The sequence below is a fragment of the Trichomonas vaginalis genome, chromosome II (assembly GCF_026262505.1).
Source record: "Trichomonas vaginalis G3 chromosome II, whole genome shotgun sequence".
Lineage (NCBI taxonomy): Eukaryota > Parabasalia > Trichomonadida > Trichomonadidae > Trichomonas > Trichomonas vaginalis.
In genome coordinates, this window is record NC_067204.1 from 24,663,303 (window position 1) to 24,685,982 (window position 22,680).

At 30.3% G+C, this 22,680-nt stretch overlaps 6 protein-coding genes and 2 pseudogenes across 8 annotated transcripts, besides 2 other annotated features; 3 read left to right on the forward strand and 5 right to left on the reverse strand.

Moving 5' to 3' along the window:
- Positions 1–1,631: 1,631 nt before the first annotated feature.
- Positions 1,632–2,324: a mobile genetic element.
- A 4,085-nt stretch (positions 2,325–6,409) lies between these two features.
- TVAGG3_0603550 (uncharacterized protein) lies at positions 6,410–8,330 on the reverse strand (the record flags this gene model as incomplete). Its single annotated transcript, XM_001317583.1, has 1 exon — positions 6,515–7,966. The coding sequence occupies one exon, from the start codon at positions 7,964–7,966 to the stop codon at positions 6,515–6,517; it is 1,452 nt and encodes a 483-aa protein (XP_001317618.1).
- Positions 8,331–8,507: 177 nt separating this feature from the next.
- Positions 8,508–9,641, reverse strand: TVAGG3_0603560 (cyclin-dependent kinase inhibitor 2C-related family; the record flags this gene model as incomplete). Its single annotated transcript, XM_001317584.1, has 1 exon — positions 8,508–9,641. The coding sequence occupies one exon, from the start codon at positions 9,639–9,641 to the stop codon at positions 8,508–8,510; it is 1,134 nt and encodes a 377-aa protein (XP_001317619.1).
- Positions 9,642–9,774: 133 nt separating this feature from the next.
- TVAGG3_0603570 (ankyrin repeat and SOCS box-containing protein 4 family) lies at positions 9,775–11,529 on the reverse strand (the record flags this gene model as incomplete). The annotated part of the gene is made up of 1 exon (XM_001317585.1): positions 9,775–11,529. The coding sequence occupies one exon, from the start codon at positions 11,527–11,529 to the stop codon at positions 9,775–9,777; it is 1,755 nt and encodes a 584-aa protein (XP_001317620.1).
- Positions 11,530–12,116: 587 nt separating this feature from the next.
- TVAGG3_0603580 (uncharacterized protein) lies at positions 12,117–12,311 on the reverse strand (the record flags this gene model as incomplete). The annotated part of the gene is made up of 1 exon (XM_001317586.1): positions 12,117–12,311. The coding sequence occupies one exon, from the start codon at positions 12,309–12,311 to the stop codon at positions 12,117–12,119; it is 195 nt and encodes a 64-aa protein (XP_001317621.1).
- Positions 12,312–12,478: 167 nt separating this feature from the next.
- Positions 12,479–13,948, reverse strand: TVAGG3_0603590 (spectrin binding; the record flags this gene model as incomplete). Its single annotated transcript, XM_001317587.1, has 1 exon — positions 12,479–13,948. One exon carries the CDS (start codon positions 13,946–13,948, stop codon positions 12,479–12,481), a length of 1,470 nt encoding a protein of 489 aa, XP_001317622.1.
- A 1,396-nt stretch (positions 13,949–15,344) lies between these two features.
- Positions 15,345–15,582, forward strand: TVAGG3_0603600 (annotated as a pseudogene). Its single transcript has one exon. A coding segment is annotated over exon 1 (238 nt).
- Positions 15,583–15,884: 302 nt separating this feature from the next.
- Positions 15,885–16,251, forward strand: TVAGG3_0603610 (uncharacterized protein; the record flags this gene model as incomplete). The annotated part of the gene is made up of 1 exon (XM_051239817.1): positions 15,885–16,251. A coding segment is annotated over one exon (367 nt), but the record flags the coding sequence as incomplete, so codon positions are not given.
- Positions 16,252–16,950: 699 nt separating this feature from the next.
- Positions 16,951–22,680: part of a mobile genetic element that runs on past the window's edge.
- Positions 18,494–19,316, forward strand: TVAGG3_0603630 (annotated as a pseudogene). The gene has a single exon. A coding segment is annotated over exon 1 (823 nt).

A 22,680-nucleotide genomic window follows, 5' to 3' on the forward strand; every position in this document is an offset into this window, starting at 1 on the left:
ATTTTAACCTTTGTTTTGATTATAAATAAAGTATTGATAGAGATATGAGTTGTACAGAATTATACACGTGTGTTTAATCAAATGTAAGTTGTGCAACAATAATGATTAGCTAGATAGTATATTAAGGAACTGTGATTTATGATCTAATTCAATAAGATGTAAATGATATTCAAATATATTAAATAAATGCGAATGTTCAAGATGTGAAATCAGTTAGTTAATTGTTGTATATAGATATTTTACTGTGATTAATGAATTTTTTAACAATTTAAAATTATCAAATTTCAAAATATGCGCAATGAGATAATTTGAGAGTATTTTGAGAACTGAAGACTTATGATTTAGTGTTTTTGAATAAGCACATCAATATAAAGATAGAAAATAAATTGAGATATAATTTTTTTGAAGGTATTATAAGGGTGGAGGTAGTAGGATAAATTTTTAATGTTCTATACTTTCATGGCAAATAATTAAATAGAAGTAAAACTTTGTTTTAAGAATTGAAAATTTTAAATAAAAAAGGAATGTTAGTAATGCTAATTTATTTGATTCCGGGGGACACCCCGGTTATCAAATATATTTATTAAAATGGAAAATCTCTCACTTTTCGAAAAAATCGAAACTGCAAGGATCTCCGATTCTCGATATGATAATTTATTTGATTCCGGGGGACGCCCCGGTTATCAAATATATTTATTAGAACGGAAAATCTCTCACTTTTCGAAAAAATCGAAACTGCAAGGATCTCCGATTCTCGATATGATAATTTATTTGATTCCGGGGACGCCCCGGTTATCAAATATATTTATTAGAACGGAAAATCTCTCACTTTTCGAAAAAATCGAAACTGCAAGGATCTCCGATTCTCGATATGATAATTTATTTGATTCCGGGGGACGCCCCGGTTATCAAATATATTTATTAGAACGGAAAATCTCTCACTTTTCGAAATTTTTTTTAACAAAAATATGGCATTCTTAAATTATAGTTACATGTTATTTCACAATCATTATCATTAAAAAATTCAATTATTCAAGTTGTTTTGTCCCGACGGTTTTTACGGTTATAAAAATGGTTGCGAACTCAATCCATCAGCAAAATGTCGGTTGGGGTGCCCTTCTTGGCCTCCTGAGTACTCACCAAGATACCCCCAGCTCCCGCAAAACACCTCCCTTAGGTGAGCATTAACTGATGACATGAGTTAACAATTCTACAAAATCATCAAGCATGAAGGTTTATGATTTATAAATCAAAATCTCAGAAACTGCTTGACTTTGCAAGTTGCTGTCTTTACCGGTTACTCTGCTGCAATCTCTTTTCTGATTGCAGGCAGAGTTCTGCATCCTGAGGACTTTGCCTTGCAGATATGCTTGTAATCACTACGTGAGCAACTTGGTGTTGCAAGTTGCTGTCTTTACCGGTTACTCTGCTGCAATCTCTTTTCTGATTGCAGGCAAAGTTCTGCATCCTGAGGACTTTGCCTTGCAGATATGCTTGTAATCACTACGTGAGCAACTTGGTGTTGCAAGTTGCTGTCTTTACCGGTTAGCTTTTTTTGAAGTTTCTTCGCATCTTATATAAGCTCTAGATCAATATTTATCATCAGAATTTGCATCTCATAAAGCACAATATTAATCAAATAGGCAAATTTCATTCGGAGTCTCTCATTAAATGAGAAACTCCGAATGAGATTTGCTCTAAGGTAATGTACTTGTTATGCTTGGCCTAGAAGCAAGGAGGAAACATGTATATGGTTTGTTTATACTGAAGTTATCTGGAATTCTCTCAATTGAGGATTCAAATCCAGATAACAGCAGTATAAGTTAATATTGTTGTGCACCTCAGGTTGTTTATAGGCCCGAGAACGAGAAAAGAATTTATGGTGTGAATTGGCTCGATATATACCTACGCTCTGTAAAAAATACGTTATATTTTCTTTCATATGAGAAAAATGTTTTTCTTTTTTATAATACTATGTGCTTTGTTACTTCATAAATTGTCTATTTTTCTTATTAAAACCTATTTTTTCCGTGTGATTCGGAATCTACGCATTCAAAAAATGCGTTTTCCGCTCTCAGAACGCGAAAATATGAACTACATGACGAGATAAATCGATTTATTATGTTCCTAAATATTCTCATTTTTCAATCTTGCTCAATACTCAAAAATAAGCAGACTCTCAAATAGAGAACATAAAATAACTCATATTTATCATATTAAAATTTTGAAAAAGTCTCCCGAAAAAATCATATTTCGAAAATTTCAAAAAAATAAGTACATTTTTCGCCAAAGAAAAAAGAAAAATGTTTTTTTTTTGAATTTTTGATGATAATATGCACTCCTGACGGTCGCAGTGTCTCATTCCGGGAGACATTGCCTGTGCATGTCTCCCAGAATGGCATACTGTTCCGCATTCATAACTTGAATGCGGAACTTTGACCGACAAGAGTGCATTGTGCACTCTTGTTGGTCTGCATGTGTCATTCCGGGAGACATTGCCTGTGCATGTCTCCCAGAACGAGACAATTTATTGCAATCAGAATACGATTGCAAAACTTTGACCGACAAGAGTGCATTGTGCACTCTTGTTTGTCATCCACTATGATACTTAGAGAAAATACTTTACTTACATTATTTAAAATATTAATTTCCCTATTTAATATTTATTTATTATTTTTTGTGCTTTATATTCCCTATGGCATGTACTGAACTATTTTATAGACTCTACCGAGCTATCTCCACATATAAACATTTGACAATAACACATATATACTCTCTTCATATTCTAGTCTCATGACATATTATTGCAAAAGCTATATTTATACAGCATACCTCATAAAGTCTCATTATATCCCTATCTAAGCGTTCAAAACCTATTTTCCCCACGTAATCTGATTCTTCAGGCTCCGATGATTCGATTTCTGCTGTCAGATCGTGAAAATATGAATCACATAACAAGATAAACACAAATCCAAAATAATAATGTTTTCTTCAAATTGACTCTTCCACGATATTCATATATTTGTTATTAATTCCGTTTTCCCTTACAAATGTATTTAATTTTCTGAATAATACGTATTATAAAATGAATATCTCAAAAACTAAATTAAAAAATTAATACTGGGTAATAACTAGATATATTGTGACTTTTTGAATTCACACACTTTTGGAAAAAATTGAATTTTTCTAAAATGATGTTGTTTGAACATGAACTTAAAGAGTTTTTTTACGAAAATATCAAGTTGGGTAACTTGTGTTTATCTTGTTATGTGATTCATATTTTCACGATCTGACAGCAGAAATCGAATCAGCGGAGCCTGAAGAATCAGATTACGTGGGGAAAATAGGTTTTGAACGCTTAGATAGGGATATAATGAGACTTTATGAGGTATGCTGTATAAATATAGCTTTTGCAATAATATGTCATGAGACTAGAATATGAAGAGAGTATATATGTGTTATTGTCAAATGTTTATATGTGGAGATAGCTCGGTAGAGTCTATAAAATAGTTCAGTACATGCCATAGGGAATATAAAGCACAAAAATAATAAATAAATATTAAATAGGGAAATTAATATTTTAAATAATGTAAGTAAAGTATTTTCTCTAAGTATCATAGTGGATGACAAACAAGAGTGCACAATGCACTCTTGTCGGTCAAAGTTTTGCAATCGTATTCTGATTGCAATAAATTGTCTCGTTCTGGGAGACATGCACAGGCAATGTCTCCCGGAATGACACATGCAGACCAACAAGAGTGCACAATGCACTCTTGTCGGTCAAAGTTCCGCATTCAAGTTATGAATGCGGAACAGTATGCCATTCTGGGAGACATGCACAGGCAATGTCTCCCGGAATGACACATGCAGACCAACAAGAGTGCACAATGCACTCTTGTCGGTCAAAGTTGCATCGTATTCTGATTGCAATAAATTGTCCATTCTGGGAGACATGCACAGGCAATGTCTCCCGGAATGACACATGCAGACCAACAAGAGTGCACAATGCACTCTTGTCGGTCAAAGTTGCATCAATTATGAATGCGGAAAGTATCCATTCTGGGAGACATGCACAGGCAATGTCTCCCGGAATGACACATGCAGACCAACAAGAGTGCACAATGCACTCTTGTCGGTCAAAGTTCCGCATTCAAGTTATGAATGCGGAACAGTATGCCATTCTGGGAGACATGCACAGGCAATGTCTCCCGGAATGACACATGCAGACCAACAAGAGTGCACAATGCACTCTTGTCGGTCAAAGTTTTGCATTCAAGTTGAATGCAAATATGCCATTCTGGGAGACATGCACAGGCAATGTCTCCCGGAATGACACATGCAGACCAACAAGAGTGCACAATGCACTCTTGTCGGTCAAAGTTCATCGTATTCTGATTGCAATAAAGTTGCCATTCTGGGAGACATGCACAGGCAATGTCTCCCGGAATGACACATGCAGACCAACAAGAGTGCACAATGCACTCTTGTCGGTCAAAGTTCCGCATTCAAGTTATGAATGCGGAACAGTATGCCATTCTGGGAGACATGCACAGGCAATGTCTCCCGGAATGACACATGCAGACCAACAAGAGTGCACAATGCACTCTTGTCGGTCAAAGTTCCGCATCGTATTCTGAATGCAAAAATGCCATTCTGGGAGACATGCACAGGCAATGTCTCCCGGAATGACACATGCAGACCAACAAGAGTGCACAATGCACTCTTGTCGGTCAAAGTTCCGCATTCAAGTTATGAATGCGGAAATATGCCATTCTGGGAGACATGCACAGGCAATGTCTCCCGGAATGACACATGCAGACCAACAAGAGTGCACAATGCACTCTTGTCGGTCAAAGTTCCGCATTCAAGTTATGAATGCGGAACAGTATGCCATTCTGGGAGACATGCACAGGCAATGTCTCCCGGAATGACACATGCAGACCAACAAGAGTGAACAATCCGCTTTCTCCTTTGAAATCCAACATTCTAATCACATCTACATTAATAAATTGTTATAAAATACTAATCAAAGATCCAATACAATTCTACTATCTTATTCACACATTACCAATGTTAACACCTCTTATAACTTAAATTATTTCATAAAATTGTTTTTATATCTTATTATTTTCTCATAATGCTTCTAATACATCTCTAATTTCTTACATTCAAACACCAATATCGTCATACTATCATAAGCACTTAATTTTTTCAAAATTTTAGACTTAAATTTGAGCTACATTTTCATCATCATTTTTAGCCTTAAGCTTCTATAAGGTTATAATACATTATCGTAATATTCTAATATTTATGATTCTTACTACTCAATTCAATATAATCATATAAGTCACTCATAATCAGGAGCATAATTTAAAAATCTATAGCTCATATTTTGACAATTATATATATAGATGATGCATATTGCAATTCCGGTTTCAACACGATCAAATGTCAAACCATGATAAAATATATATCAATTTACAAAATATCGATTAACATTAGAATCCATATCTAATTCCATCAATGCACAAGTTGTAAATGCTTAATTCATCTTTGAGAAACGTGAATAGCACAATTTTATAAGATTATTTGTTGAATATTTAAAATATAAGCCAAATCGAATCTGCTGTATATTACTTTAGTTTATAATTGAATGTTAAATGTGTTCATATAAATATTTGAGTCAGATATCGCATTTTCTAATTTCAAAATTTATCTCATGAAGTTAGAATTTATTTGATCATACAACATCATATTAGTCAAACTAGAGTTCAATCGCGATTCCAAAATGGAACAATTGCTTGTTTTATCAAAATGTTAAAATATTAATCTAAAAAACTTAATATCTAACCAAAACATTCTAGAAATATCATATACAGGTATATGCAATCTAAATGCACACGAAATACTGAAAATTAAAAAGAATATTTATGAGATTATTAAATCTTATGCATTTCAATGAAGAGTCGATAATTATCATCTCTATAGGTTATATATCAACATATGAGTTTTTGGATTGACCACTACTATACTAATGTGATCAAATTAATCTGATTTCTTGAATTTTCATTTGAAGCATTCGCAGTAGTAGGAGTACCTTCATATATTAACATATTAAAAAATTGCGCCCAGATTCGCAGTTTAATCATGATTTTAAGATTGCATTAGATTTCGAAATGCAGAAAAAAATCACTTTAGATTCCCTTCAAACTCTAAGCATAAGCATGTCTCTATATGAGGAAACTATTTGAGCTATTCATTTGGCGGCCCAAAAACTCATGTTGCCTGAGCGCAGAAAATACCAATTTTTGGACCCTGGGTAGGGGGTCATGCATGTTTTCTAAATGTTGGAAAAGTAGGGTAGTATGTTAATTTTTTTCGTTTTAAGTCATTACATCTGATATATAAATGAAATGTTAAAATGAAAAGAAGATGTTTATTTGTTTCGTTTACAAATCATTACATTTGATATAAAAATGAAATGTTAAAATGAAAAGAATTATAAATAACATGTTTATTTATTTCGTCTATAAATCATTACATCTGATATATTATATACATTCTTTAATGAGCTTCCTTGAGTAACATTGAAATGGAATTTCTCAACATCTGAGGCTTGGATCAGGAAATAATCAACAAATTTTAGATAATTGTTGAAACCATCAGGTTGGAAAAAGAAATCCGAAATTTGTTTTTGGTATTTTAGTTCAATTCCAAGTAATTTCATGAAATCTTGAGAACATCGAATAACTTGTCTTCCCAGCATCGTTGAAGCAACATCCAAACTGCTATTTGTTGTAAATATTATATCATTATGATTTGTTGTATTCAACAAATACGAATACAAGTCAATTTGGTTTTTAGAATAAACAGTTTCCGAAATTTTAATCATTTTAGATGTTCCAATGACTGATGAGAAGCATCCAGCACCAGCAATGAGAGTAGCAACTGCACCAATGATTCCTTTTGATTCTTCTTCGTCAAAAAAGTTTGCAAATCTGTTGAAGAAAATAAGATATGATAAAACAGCCATTGGCATGAATAATCCATAATAAGTATAGATGTTAATAGTAACGTTGTCATAAAATGACGTATTTGCAGCGAAAATAAACAAAATTAAAAGAGATTTTGTAATTCTTCCTTCAATTTGCTTAGTAAATATAACTCCGAGGACAGCAAATGGTACAAAAAAGCCTAAGGTATTGTACCAATATACACAGGATGGGAAGAAAACGCCATTAAGCGTTAAATCGTTCCATTGTGGTTTATTAATAATAGTAAATGATAATCTGGAGATATTAATAATAGACCCAGCTAAAAATGCAAGGAATGCACGCAATGGAAACTCTTTTGGCTTGAAAACAAAGTAAATTAAAAAGAATAAAAGTAATAAAAAGAAACAAGGCTTGATAGATGACGAAATAAGGAACCCTGAACAACAAAAGATTACTAGCTGTCCAATTTCGCTTGTTCTATTAAGTAAAAATGCAAAAATTAATAATGATGCAGTAGATGCATAAAGAACTGACCTGCAACTAAACAAAATACCAAGATGAGGGTGTAAATATGTTGTCTTTCCATGTGGTGCGTTATAAACATAATCTAATTCTTGGCAATTTATTTTTGACTTTTTTTCGAAGTCAAAGAACGAATAGCCAGCTAGAGAGAATACCAAAAAGGGTGCTGTAGCTAGAGCTAACTCTGGCAATCTGAATTTGAGGCCAACAAACCTCATTAAAATTGCAAAAGAATATGTCAGTAAACTCATTGGAATTATGAGAGATATTTCATTGTCCGCATGTGCAGTTCTAAGTATTGCAGAATGGAATCCTGCTATCCACCTTTCTGTTAACTTTTCTCCATAATAATTTGGATTTTTAAATGAAAAGGGATTAAATGATACAGAGTTGCATCCAACATGAAATGATGCCGTAATAGCGAGATCTTCTTGAAAGAATTGATTCATTGAAAATGGCAGCATATTTGGTTGATGAAAATATGCAAGATTGAAAATTATAAATGGTAATGCAAAGTACGGTATTGAAAATACAAAATGAATCACTTTTGTATGACGAATTATATTGATATATCTTCTTTTATCGGAAAGAACTACTAAAACTATCGACGAAACGCCAAGGATTATCGTATTTAAGAGAATGTTGAATAAATTATGGCCTATTATAATTGACATTATTAAATATGAAAATAACGAAACTGAAAATCCAATGGGAATGCCTATTCCGAAAATAGTAAATGCATCTGAGTCTATTGGGGATATGAACATACTTATTATTGTTCCGAAAGCTATTTGCGAAACAATAGAAAGTAGCCAAATCATTTTTTTAAAAAAATAGGAAATCATGAAATTTTGACAATGTAGTTTACGTGTCATAAAAATATTAAAAAAAATCATGAATTTAACTCTAACATCAACATACAATTTATTATTCATTAAAATCAATTTATTAACAAGTAGAATGATGAAATAAGAAATAGTTTCAATACAATTATAAAATTAAACAGCAAGAAGAGCTGTTTTTCCTGTCTTTTTCTTTTTCATTGATATTTGAATCACGTGGATTATGATGTTTTGACGTTCCTTTACTCTCTTTATCTGTTTTATAATGAAGAGCGGACTTTGGATTATTGTCGTTTTCATTGATATTTGCACCTTTCAAAATAAGAAATTGTTGAATTTCTTTCCTATTATTTTCTGTTGCATAATGCAGAGATGTTTTTCCATTGTTATCTTTTTCATTGATATTTGCTCCATATGAAAGAAGAAGTTCGGCTATTTCTTTATTATTTTTATCTATTGCATAATGAAGATATGTTTTTCCATTGTTATCTTTTTCATTGATATTTGCTCCATGTGAAAGAAGAAGTTCGGCTATTTCTTTATTATTTTTATCTATTGCATAATGAAGAGATGTTTTTCCATTGTTATCTTTTTCATTGATATTTGAACCATTTAAAATAAGAAGTTCTGTTGTATCTTTGCTGTTATTAATAGCTGTATAATGAAGAGCGATTTTACCATCTTTATCTTTTTCATTGATATTCGCACCAAGTGAAAGAAGAAATTCTACAATTTTATTATTATTATTTGCTGCAAAATGCAGAGCAGTTATTCCATCATCGGTTTTTTCGTTGATGTTGGCACTATGTGAAAGAAGAAGTACAGCTATTTCTTTATTATTTTTGTCTATGGTATATTGAAAAGCAGATTTTCCATTTTTGTCTTTTTCATTTATATTTGCACCATATAAAAGAAGAAGTTTGGGAATTTCTTTATTATTATTAATAGTTGAATAATGAAGAGATGTTCGCCCATCTTCTGTTTTTTCATCGATATTTGCACCATGCCAAATAAGAAGCGTGACTATTTCTTTTTTATTACAAATGGTTGCATAATGAAGAGCTGTTTTTTTGCTGTCATCTTTTTGAAAGCAGAAATTCGGCGGTTTCTTTGCTATTATTAATAGCTGCATAATGAAGAGCTGTTTTCCCATCTGCATTTTTATCAGTGATGTTTGCTCCATGTGAAAGAAGAAGGTCAGTAATTTTTTTATTATTATAAATGGCTGCAAAATGAAGAGCGGTTTTTCCATCTTTTTCTTTGTCATTGATATTTGATCCATGCAAAAGTAGAAATTCAGCGGTTTCTATACTATTATATAAAACAGCATAATGAAGAGATGTTTTTCCATTATTATCTTTTCATTGATGTTGGCTCTATGTGAAAGAAGAAGTTCAGCAGTCTTTTTATTATTTTTACGTGCTGTACAATGAAGAGCAATTTCTCCATAATAATTTTTTATTGATATTTGCACCATGTGAAAGAAGAAGTTCAGCAGTCTCTTTACTATTATAAATAGATACATAATGAGGAACAGTGGAACCCCTATTATCTGTTTCATTAACATTTGCACCATGAGAAAGAAGAAGTTCGGCAGTTTCTTGACTATTATTAATAGTTGCAGCATGAAGGGCGCTGATTCCATATATATCTTTCTCATTAACATTTGCACCATATGAAAGAAGAAGTTCGGCGATTTCTTGGCTATTGTTAATAGCTGCATAATGAAGAATGGTCTCTCCAGATATATCCTTTTCATGGATATTTGCACCATATAAAATAAGATGTTCTGCTGCATATTTACTATTATTTTGTGCTGCAACATGAAGAGATGTTACTCCATACTTATTTTTTTCATTGATATTTGCACCATGTGAAATAAGAAGTTTGACTGTTTCTAAACTATTGTACATACATGCAGGATAAAGAGGAGTGCTTCCAAATTTATCTTTTTCATGGATATTTGCACCATGTGAAATAAGAAGATTGACAGTATCTTTACTGTTATAGTATGCGGCAGTATAAAGAGGAGTGTTTCCAAATTTATCTTTTTCATTGATATTTACGCCATGTGAAATAAGAAGTTTGGCAGTATCTTTACTGTTATGAAATGCTGCAACATGAAGAGCTGTGTTTCCGTTAATATTTTTTTCATTGATATTTGTCCCATGTAAAATAAGAAAATTGGCAGTATCTTTACTGTTATGAAATGCTGCAAAATGAAGAGCTGTCCATCCTTCTTCAATTTTTTCATTGATATTTGCACCAAGTGAAAAGAAATATTTCGAAAGGGATGAAATATTTAATTTTGCACTATAAACAAAGCATCTTTTAACATCATTTGCTTGATCAAAATAAACTAATAACGATTCAAGATTATGACATTCGATGCAAGCTTCTAAATCGATCTCTAGATTGTATTCATTCATTAAGAATGTAACAAAATCAATGTTGTGTGAAATAATTGCATATTTCATGCATTTTTCATTTGGTTTTTGATATTTCAAACATTCATTGATGATTTCGGCATTTCCTCCTAAAAATGATAACTTAAGACATGTTTTAGTTATTTCTGATTCAAATATCGTTCTTAATAATTTGAAACAATCAACTGCTCCGTGATAACAACATAATTCAAGTAATGAAAATCCTTTGTTTGTTTGTGGATATAAACAACTGACAAGTTTTTGATCTTCATTAAATCCATCTCTTTCGGTGAAGTATATGAATCTTTCTTTGTCATTATTCATAATTGCTCTGTAAATTGTATCTTCTGATAGTACGTTAGGATTTATGAATTCCATTTTTTCGAATCTATCATCCTGCCATAAATTAATTCCGTATTCTTTATAAAATAGTCTGTGTGCAAAATGTGGAATTCCTTTTACCATTGTTACATGATAATTATCCGAAATTAATTTCACAAGTTTCAAGTAAGACTTTATGTAGCGATTATTAAACGGAATGAAGTTGAAAATAGTATAAATTATATTTTGAGGAAGATCTTTCATTGATTCAATAAGTTCAGTTTTGATCATTTTGTAAATATTGTGTATTTCTTCTTCGTTTTCTGTTTTTAACTGATACAATGCTTTATATGAATCGATATAGTATTTGTAGATACTTCTCAATTCATTGTATTTATTTAGATGAATATCTTTATCAGACATTAAAAAATTTGAATCTGCTATTTTTGCATTTTACCATAAAAATGACTTTAAAAATCATTACGATAAAATTCTAAGTGGAAAACAACAACCTCTTAGATTTCTGATTTAATTTATGAAGTTTGATTAAATTGGTATATATGTTATTTGTATTTTACTATAAGTGTCTTTAAAAATCATAATGAGAGGAAAAAAAGTACGACTTTGAAGATTTCCGGACTAGTGACCGCAAAGATTTCGGAAAGGAATTATGAATATTGATTTAAATGACAGATATAATATAGAATTACAATTGTTAAGTCAAAGCAATAATAAATTAAATGCGAAAATTGTTGAGATAAATTTCTACATTTTAATAGGCTTATTATCATTTGTACGCACAGTGAATTTTAATTTTGTATACTGGAGAAGACTCTGAAATATAATATTTATATAATTTTTCGTTTCAAAATAGATTTCAATCTTGATATATAATAATATTACTTATTTAAGTTTAAAGATTTTGAAATGACTTATAATCAAATAGCTCGTGAATATTAAATTGCATTAGAACTTGTGATTTAAACTTGCTTGCAGGTGTTGAATATAATTTATTCCTGTTTGATTTCCTCAAGGATGGATAAGTGGACACCCCAGCAAGCTGGAAGGCTGATGAGTGGGTGCTCTTTCTCATCAACTAGTGTCATGTGAAAGAAGTAGTTCGGCTGTTTCTTTACTATTATATTCTGCAGCAAAATGAAGAGCGGTACATCCGTTATTATCTTTTTCATTGATATTTGCGCCATGTAAAATAAGAAGTTCGGTAGTTTCTTTACTTATATTACGTGCTGTATAATGAAGAGCTATTTTTCCGTCTTCATCTTTATCATTGATATTAGCACCATGTAAAATAAGAAATTCGACTGTTTTTATACCATTATATAAAAGTGCATGATGAAGAGCTGTTTTTCCATCATTTTTCTTTTTCATTGATATTTATCCCATGTGAAATAAGAATTTCAACGACATCTTTACTATCATTTTCTGCGGCAAGATGAAGTGTGGTTTTTCCGTATTTATCTTTTTCATTGATGTTTGTACAGTGTGAAATAAGAAGTTCGGCTGTTTCTTTACTATTAAATTCTGCAGCCAAATGTAGAACGGTATATCCATTTTCATCTTTTTCATTGATATTTATGCCATATAAAATAAGAAGTTCGGTTGTTTCTTTACTATTATTACGTGCTGCATAATGAAGAGCAGTATATCCATTTTCATCTTTTTCATCGATATTAGCGCCATGTAAAATAAGAAGCTCTGCAGTTTCTTTACAATTATTTTCTGCTTCATAATGAAGAGCAGTTTTTCTATTTTCATCTTTTTCATTGATATCAGCACCATGCAAAATAAGAAGTTTGGCCATTTCTTTACTATTATTACGTGCTGCATAGTGAAGGGCGGTTTTTCCATTATAATCTTTTTTATTGATATCAGCACCATTATAAAGGAAATATTCGGAAAGGGATGAAATATTTAATTTTGCACTATAAACAAAGCATCTTTTAACATCATTTGCTTGATCAAAATAAACTAATAACGATTCAAGATTATGACATTCGATGCAAGCTTCTAAATCGATCTCTAGATTGTATTCATTCATTAAGAATGTAACAAAATCAATGTTGTGTGAAATAATTGCATATTTCATGCATTTTTCATTTGGTTTTTGATATTTCAAACATTCATTGATGATTTCGGCATTTCCTCCTAAAAATGATAACTTAAGACATGTTTTAGTTATTTCTGATTCAAATATCGTTCTTAATAATTTGAAACAATCAACTGCTCCGTGATAACAACATAATTCAAGTAATGAAAATCCTTTGTTTGTTTGTGGATATAAACAACTGACAAGTTTTTGATCTTCATCAAATTCTTCGCTTTCAATGAATACAATGAATCTTTCTTTGTCATTATTCATAATTGCTCTGTAAATTGTATTATCTGTATGAATATCCTGATTTTCTAATTTATTTTGTTCGAAATAATAATGAATATCGAAATTTTCTAAATCTGTTATTTTACAATCATCAGAGTTGTTTAAATTAATTCCGTATTCTTTATAGAATAGGATGTTAGAACTATATAAAATTCCTTTTACTTTCGTTACATGACAATCATCAATGATGATTTTCGCAAGTTTTAAGTATGACTTTGTATAGCGATTATTAAACGGAATAATATTTAAAATATCTTTAATTATATTTTGAGGAAGATATTTCATTGATTCAATTAGTTCTTTTTTGATCATTTTGTAAATCGAGTTTAATTCTTCTTCATTTTCTGCTTTTAACTGATATATTGCATTATATAAATCGATGTAGTATTTATGGATACTTCTAAGTTTGTTGTATGTATTTGGATGAAGATCTTGGTTAAACATAAAAAAATTTGAAAGCTATTAATTTACATTTTACATTTTACATTACAATTTAGAGAGGATAAAAAATGAAGCTTCACATGTGGAAATCAAAACCCTCTCAGATTTCGGATATAGTTTATGAATGTTGATTATATTAGATGTAAATTCATCAATATATTTACCAGAATTATACTTCAATGTTCTTTTGATGCCTATCTTTTTATAATTGCTTATTATATCTCATAGTATTGAAAATAAAATGAACTGCTTGAAATCGAAATTTGAATGTTATTTATTTTTGAATCATTTGATCTTTGAATTTTTGCAGAATTAAATGGATCAATCCACAGTATAAAATAATTCAAAATGATATGTGCTATTAGTTTATAAACGACTTAAAATTGTGACCGAAGTAGTAGGATATGACGGGTTTTGTGACTTTTTTTGTAAACGTAAGAATTCATACAATATCGAGCGATTTTGTATCATTTTTTAACATATTAATTTTAAAATAATTTATTTTTTATTCTTACATAAATGACCCAACAAGTAAAACCAGATAAAATAGATTATCGAATTTTAGAGGATGGTGTTCCGGTTTATATTCAAAGATTTAAAGGGAAGCAATATTATAGAATTGTTAATCCTGAATATCTTAAACATCAATTTAAAAAGGAAGACTGTGAATTATTAAACGCTAATGAATATGAAAATGCTAAATCAAAACTGAGATATAAATATATTGGAAGTGATGAAAGGTGTAAAGATAAAGATAAAGTTTATTCAGTTTCATATAATGAATGGAAAACCAATAAGATAAGAAAACATTTAGGAGATTATGGGAAATGTTCTGAATTCTTTAAATCTAGTATGTATGAGAGAGTAAAAGAAATTAGAAATAATTATTTTCATGAATGAAAGATTCACTACCATAATGAAATAAAAAAATTTTTAAAAAATAAACTTTAAAAAACTAATGATTATTTGAATTTATGAAATCAATAATTTGATTTATTCGCTCTTCAATAATTTCTATTCTTTTTGTTAAATCATCTATTTTCATTAATGAGGTGATTCTTGATTGAGGAATAGATTTCAAACTAACCACTCCTTTTATTTTTGAAATTTTGAATCCATGACCCTCTGGGTCTTGGACTCTGTCCTCAACTTTAAACATTTTATTCAATTTACACGTTGTCAATTCTTCAAATAATTTTTTATTGTTAGCATAATAGTCATTAAATTCTTCAACAGATGAAAAAATTTTTATTTCAGTGATGGGTTTTTTTTTTTGTTGAACATTTTCACTTTCTTCCTTTTCTGTTTCATTTATTTTTAAAATCGGTTTCATTTATGATTAAATAAAAATTAGAATATAAGTGATGAAATATATTTTTTAATTAATATTAAATCAGAAATGGCGGCAGGATTTCTTTAAAAAATTATGGGAAGGAATTAAGAAAGCAGCAAGATGGGTTCATCAGAAAGTAATAAAACCCATTGCAAACTTTTTGGCACCAGTAGCGAAAACGGCAGGAACTATCATAGGTGGAGTATTAGGTGCTAAAGCAGGTAATCCAGCGATGGGAGCACAAGCAGGTAACGCAGTTGGTGGAATTGCTGAAGGAATACTTAATAAAATAGGAGGAAAGTAGTGGAAAAATAAATATTATTTTTATCTCAATATCGGTTGTAGTCGACGATAAACTTTATCTCCTTTATTTAATACTTCCCTTACCGGAACATTAGGTGCTATTTGTTCTGCAACGTCACTAATTGCTTCTTTATTCTTAAATATCCAATTTGCTCCTTTCTTCATTGTTTCCCAAACTTTATGCGCTCCTCTTTTTACTTTATCCCATAACTTTTTAAAGAATCCTGCAGCCATAGTTGATTATTTCATTAAAATTAAAAATTCATTTTCATCTTTTAATTTTGATTTTTTATTTAATAATAAATGACGACTAACTATTTGGTGCCAAACACTAAACCGATTAATGGAAATGTGTTTCATTCATTCGAAAAGATAAATGAAATATTTGCAAAGAATGACGGTAGAAGATATTATAGAGAACTTGAAAGTTCATGCTATGACTCTGATGCTCCATATTTTGATGATAAACAAACTCATTTAAGAATTACAAATCCGGCTCATGATGTGAACCAATTAGGTGACACATATATTAAACGCAAAGTTAAAGCAACTCTAGTTTCAAATAAAGCTTTCACATGCGATGCCGCTTTTAAATGCATGCGTTTATTCGTTGGTTACAAATCATCAAATCAAAACTTTAAACAATTAGAAGCAGAAACTGAAAGAGGTGATGCCGGTTATCTTCAGATGGATTGCGCCCATGAATCTTTCGCATTTGCAACATATAAACCAAAATCAGAAAGGAAAGTTAAAAAGTTTGTTCATTCGTTATATAATAATGTTCAAAAATATGATAACTCAGTATGTGGTAAATATATTGACCCTTCAGAAGTTTTCAAGAAAGCAAATGAAGAAGTTGATATCATTTTTGATATGATTATTCCGATAAATGATTTGTTAGCATTTCAGGCGTTCGATGATTATCCTAAATCATTTGGTGATATCATTCTTAAATATTATGTTTTCAGGGATACTTTAGTATTTTGTCAGGTTGACCCATTAAGAGTTGCTGATTTACAAAATTATGTTTATGAAAAGATAACTGATGAAAATTATGAAAAAAGATTATGAATCATGTTTATAAATATGATCGCAAATTCCAACAAATCGGACTTCCTGCCAAATTAATTACAAGCTTAGCCACTACATCTGCTGACGCAACAGTTGAAGACGTTATTATTTCATGCACAAAGATGGAAGTTTTAGAGGATAAATGCATTACACCAGGATATGGTTTAATTGAAGAATCAATTAAAGCAATACCACGTTTATTCAGTAAGGAAGATCCATTCATGATTCCAGCTCAACATATTGACGTTCGTTCACTAAATGGAGTTGCATCACTCCTGAAGGTATCAGCTCAGATTTCTCATACGCTCTTCATAATGTTACAGATATTGTGTTAGCATTTCCGAAGAATGCAATGCAAAGAACAGTTTTAGAAAATCCAATGCTTCGAGGTCTTCAGGTCACTATAGATTCCAGAAACTTCCCCGATCAAGCGATGACCACAGTGGGTGACATATTCTTTACACGTATGCTTCAAGCTTCTGATTTAGATGGAGTGAATGAATGCACGGAAGAATACGAGGACTCATTAACTAGACCATTGAATGATGATGATGGCAAGCCATTAACTAGAACATGGAAAGACCAAACTTCATTCTTATGCACTATTCCAGTTCAACGTGATGGAGCGGGTATATTCTTTGATGGATTAGAAACTTTCAACTCACAAGTTACAGTACAAGTGAAAGCTTATCCAATAATTCAGGGTGAAAATGACACTTACTGTTCAAAGGTGACAAATCCTCCTCAGGTTTGGTTTACTAGGACTACATATTGGACATGGACACCGGATGAAGGTTTGAAATATCATCCAACAGGTACACCACCACAGTATAGAAGTTCATATGATGAAATATTGATGAATAGAAATGTTTAAAATTATAAATTTATTTTTGATTAAATGGATTTAAATTCATCCACCCCTTATGAAGAATTAGCAGGAGTATATAATACATACGTAGATGATATGATTAATGAAGCATTGAGTGATAATAGAAATGCTCTATCTAAGGAAAAATTAATGAAAATTCCATATTCTGAATGTTATTTAAATTCAATCAATGCAGCAATTGGTAAACAAAATAAAGGTAAAACATTAACGATATTAAAACAAATTATCATTATTGCTAACACTTCCCCCTATTCACATGTGTTAATTTATATCAACCGTTCAGGTTCACTTTCAGATGATACATTTGAATCTTTAAAGCATTTAATCAAAATTCCAATTATTTATTTATCACAAGAAGAAGCAGAAGATTATTTAAAAAACTTTTTAATGTATAAAGAATTATATAATACAATCAAGAAGCAAGGATTAGAGGATAAAATTATTGATAAACAACGGGATGAATTATTTGAAACACTTTCTATTTCAAATTTTGATAGAGAATTTTTGCATTCACTCATTTTTCTAGATGATGCGGTGAAATCAAAACTAATAACAAATGAGAAATCATATTTTAATCAATTATTAACTCAATGTCGACACATTCAGTGTTCATTCTTCATGGCTGTTCAATACTTTAAAGCATTAAGCACAAACATTAAATCAAATCTATCAACCCTTTTCATTTTCAGTGGGTTTAGTCGTCAACAGTTGAACGTTATGCTTTATCAAGTGAATTTACCAATGAGCATTAATGAACTTTACACACAATATCAGCAATTAGGTGAACATGGAAAGATAATAGTTGATTTAAATAAAGGTTCCATTAAATTCGAATAACTTTTTATAATTAATTTTTATTTTTTATTTATAATTAAACATGACAGAAATAGCAAATCTTCTACAGGTTCCATTAAAACAAGGAACAAACAAAAAGGGTGCATATAATAGAACTATGAAAGTTCCTGATGGAATGAAAGAATTAGTTCATATTGTTGCTGGTCTTCAAAAAGATGTTAAACAAATGAGAAACGTTTTAACATTACCAGAAGCTCAAGCATATGCCAAACGTCATGGTCCAAATTGGGAAGCACACGAAGCAGACATTACAGGTCCAAATGGAAAACCTGATGGTATAAATGAAGTTTTCGTTACTGATGGTCAAGGAAATATTAAAGTCATAAATGGTTATAAATTAACTATGTCTGATTATCCTAAACGCAAAGCATATAATGAACGTTATCCTATGCAATTTGATGAAAATGGAAAAGCTGTTAAACAATACATTGGAGAAGGTGAAAATGGTCCAATTAATTCATACCGTCGTAATCCATATTCTTATTTCAATGAAGAATTAAATGCTATTGAAGAGGGACCGGATGGATTACCACGATATGTTAATCAGTTTGATGGTCAATATGCAAATTTGAGATCTGAAATTCCAGCTAAGAAATTCTTTAAAGTTGCTTTATTCGATCCAGTGTTCAATGAACAGAAAGAAGCAATGAAAGCAGAATTTAAACCAATTCAAGTGGCAAGAATTTCTTCATCTTCACTTGCAGAAGCGTTCAAGGAATTGATAAAGAAACCACTTTATTCTCAACAAGGTTATAACTTTGATTTAATTAAAGAAAGTGATAGACGTAAATTAGAAAAATCAGATGTTTTAAGAATGCATGTAATGAAATGATTAAAGATATTGTAAATGATGAAATAAGACTGAAGAAACTCAAAGCAATATCAATAACATTATTGGTGCAGTTACAAAGAAAGTATAAGCAAACAATGATGAACCTTGGGATATTACCGTAACAACTAAATAAAACTTTAAATATATATTTTTCTTTTTTATTCAATTATAAATGAGAAGACGTTTCACTAGTCAAAAGAACACTAACGCAAAAGCAGAGATTACGGTTGGTTATAACGTAAATGATGATAAATCACGAATTATTCAAAATGTTAAAGTTAATGTTAGTCCTGAATTAACAAGGTCAGCAACTCAACCAAATTTATTAACTCGTGACTTACCGAAGAATGAGGAGAATGAAGAAAACCGTGAGAATGGAGACCCAATCATTTTATCTGAACCTGGTAAAACCTGTTGAAATTCCCACTTATCCAACATACCCCCCACCTCTTTCATCAAACATCGAGAACCCAGGAATCTACGATTACAGTCGCAATGCGCCATATAAAATAGACATTAATTCTGAATTAATGAAAATTTACCGTGATATAATAACTGATAATTATGATTCAATAATAAATTTAATTGACCAATCCGGTTTAATTATTTTACCTTATGAATCATTAATTCACATTATTGCCATTCTTTGTGATGTTCAAGATTCAGACGTGAAGATTCAATTTTCATAGATGATGAGGTTTCATGCTGCGGAACAGTTGCAAAAATAAATCCTATAAAGGATATTAGCACAATTAAGATATTCAAAGAACGGAACAACAACTGAACTTCATTTAACATATAATGATATTATATAATAAAATAGTTGATGAAATAAAATATCACTTGAAAAATTCTTTGTTAAGGCTATTTAATATTCAAGCATTAAACATTATCGAATAATAATCCTTTGAATCATAATCAATAATAATTGACCTTTCACCAGTTTCTATCGTTTGTTTTATTTCTTTTTGTTCCCCACTATCTGGATCGGTCATTGTAATTGTTTTTGTTATAGTATCTGCTTTATCTTTAACTTCAATCTTTTTCCATCGGGATTTTTAAACCAAAATTCCAAAAATTCGATATTGTCAATCTGTTTCATATTTTAATCTATCAATTACATTTTTAATACCATCTGAAAATCTTATGAAATGGTCATTATATGGGTTTGATTGAACTAAATTTGAATGAAGTGAAATATAACCTGATGATGAATATGACATCGACTCATATTTTCTGAAAACACTAAAATTTATAACATGAATGAATTTCTTATTCGTTGAATTTATGAATTCTTGAGGTAATCTTATTCTAGTTTTATTTATCACTGGAAAATAACGCTTTACCATATTTTTAATCGTAATAAAAAATGTCAATTATCAATATTATTTCGAATAATAACTGTGAATTAAATTTAACAGTTAGCGGAATTTATAATGTTACTCTCGTTTCTGTGAGTGGTAAATTTAATCCCATTCTTTTAGACCCTTCAGATTATATATCATTTATTAAAGAAGACCATGAGCCGCATAGCGGGGTCGTAGACCTAAAAACGTATGATATGTATATAAATAATGTGATAGCGAAATGGGATATTAACATGATTTTAAGTTATTTAAATGAATCATTTATCGTATGGTATGAAGAAAATTTTAAATCAAAACCTGATAAACTTTTTGAACTTGATGAAATAAATAACCTTATTAAATTCCCGCTGAAAATTAAATTTTGTACTCCTCATCTTCGTTCATTGTTGGGGATATTAAATTTTGAAAAAGATGTTGGGGATGTTTTGTATTCTGACACTGGTTCCAATTTCATTTTAATCAAATGTGATAAAGTTAATACCCCAATGAGATTTTCACATCAAACATTAGACCCTAACTCTTACCCATCAATACAAAACATTTTATCCATCAACTTAAACACATTTTCTTTATCATATCCGTTTCAATTATCCGGGAATTCATTTATTCTTCATTCAAAAGATTTATCAAATATTAAATTTAGAATAACTGACCTATTTGATTGTGATTTAGAATTTATGAATGAAATATTATGGCAATTTCAAATAGAAAAAATAGCTGATGAGATAACAGATTAAATATTTATTTTTAAATCGTAATAAATGATTAAACAACAGCAACTACAACAACTTAAGGCGCAGACCATTACATACGCCATATATGCATATAATTCAAAGACGGCAGAACAAACGCAAAGGTTGAAATATGGAGATTTGGAGATAGTATTGAAAAATGACCATTTCGAATTCGTTTGCAAAGGTGGTGCAGTGATATCAAATATAAAAGAAATTTTATTTATGAATTCTAAAATTAAAGGTATAACGGATGATATAACATCAATTCCACCAGAAGAACAGAGATATTACGCATTAAATGCATTTCCTAAAGTTTTGAAGATTGGAAGATTTAATTTAAATGAGGAATTCATAGAAGGTTTCCTAAATGACATAATGAAGAAAGCAAATTTGGTTTATGTTGATGAAAAAGATAATGAAATTAAAGAAAGGGTTGATAGTGAATTAATGAAGAAAGCAAATTTGGTTTATGTTGATGAAAAAGATAATGAAATTAAAGAAATGGTTGATAGTGAATTAATGAAGAAAGCAAATTTGGTTTATGTTGATGAAAAAGATAATGAAATTAAAGAAATGGTTGAATGGTATCATGAATGGACATCAAAGATTTTAAAAACAAAAGCCGATACAGGATGGGTTTCAGGATGTTTAGACCTTAAAGCGGATAAAACATATGTTAACGATGAGTTAATGAAAAAGGCAGATAAGGAATATGTTAACGATGAGTTAAATAAGAAAGCGGATAAAACATATGTTAACGATGAGTTAATGAAAAAGGCAGATAAGGAATATGTTAACGATGAGTTAAATAAGAAAGCAGATAAGGAATATGTTAACGAAATATACCAAAGTTTGATAGGAACAAAAAATATTGAAACTATTGTTGGTGACTTTTCTGTCAATGAAGAAAATAAATATTTTAGATGGGAGTTTGTACACTCCTTAAAAATGGTATACGGTATAAACTCATTCCGAAAAATAACAATGAAATGTATGTAAGCTATAAAAAGAACGATGGTACACAAGTTAAAGTTCCATTAGACAACAACTGCTACTTAAACTTATATGGAGACGAACAAAAGAAATATTTAAGAGTTTATGAAATGGCAGATATGACATTACCTAACCCAGCTCCAGCACCATATTATTATGACTATGGTGTTGACGCACGTGTAGACCCAAAAAAGCAAACATTATATTTAGAATATTATAGATATAAAAGATATAATGCAATAGAAAAAAACGAGAATAGTATACTATTATGAAGATGACAGAAATAAATATTATAGTCAAGATTTTACCTACCCTGAAAACATAAGATTATATTAAAAAAATATTCTGACACAAACCA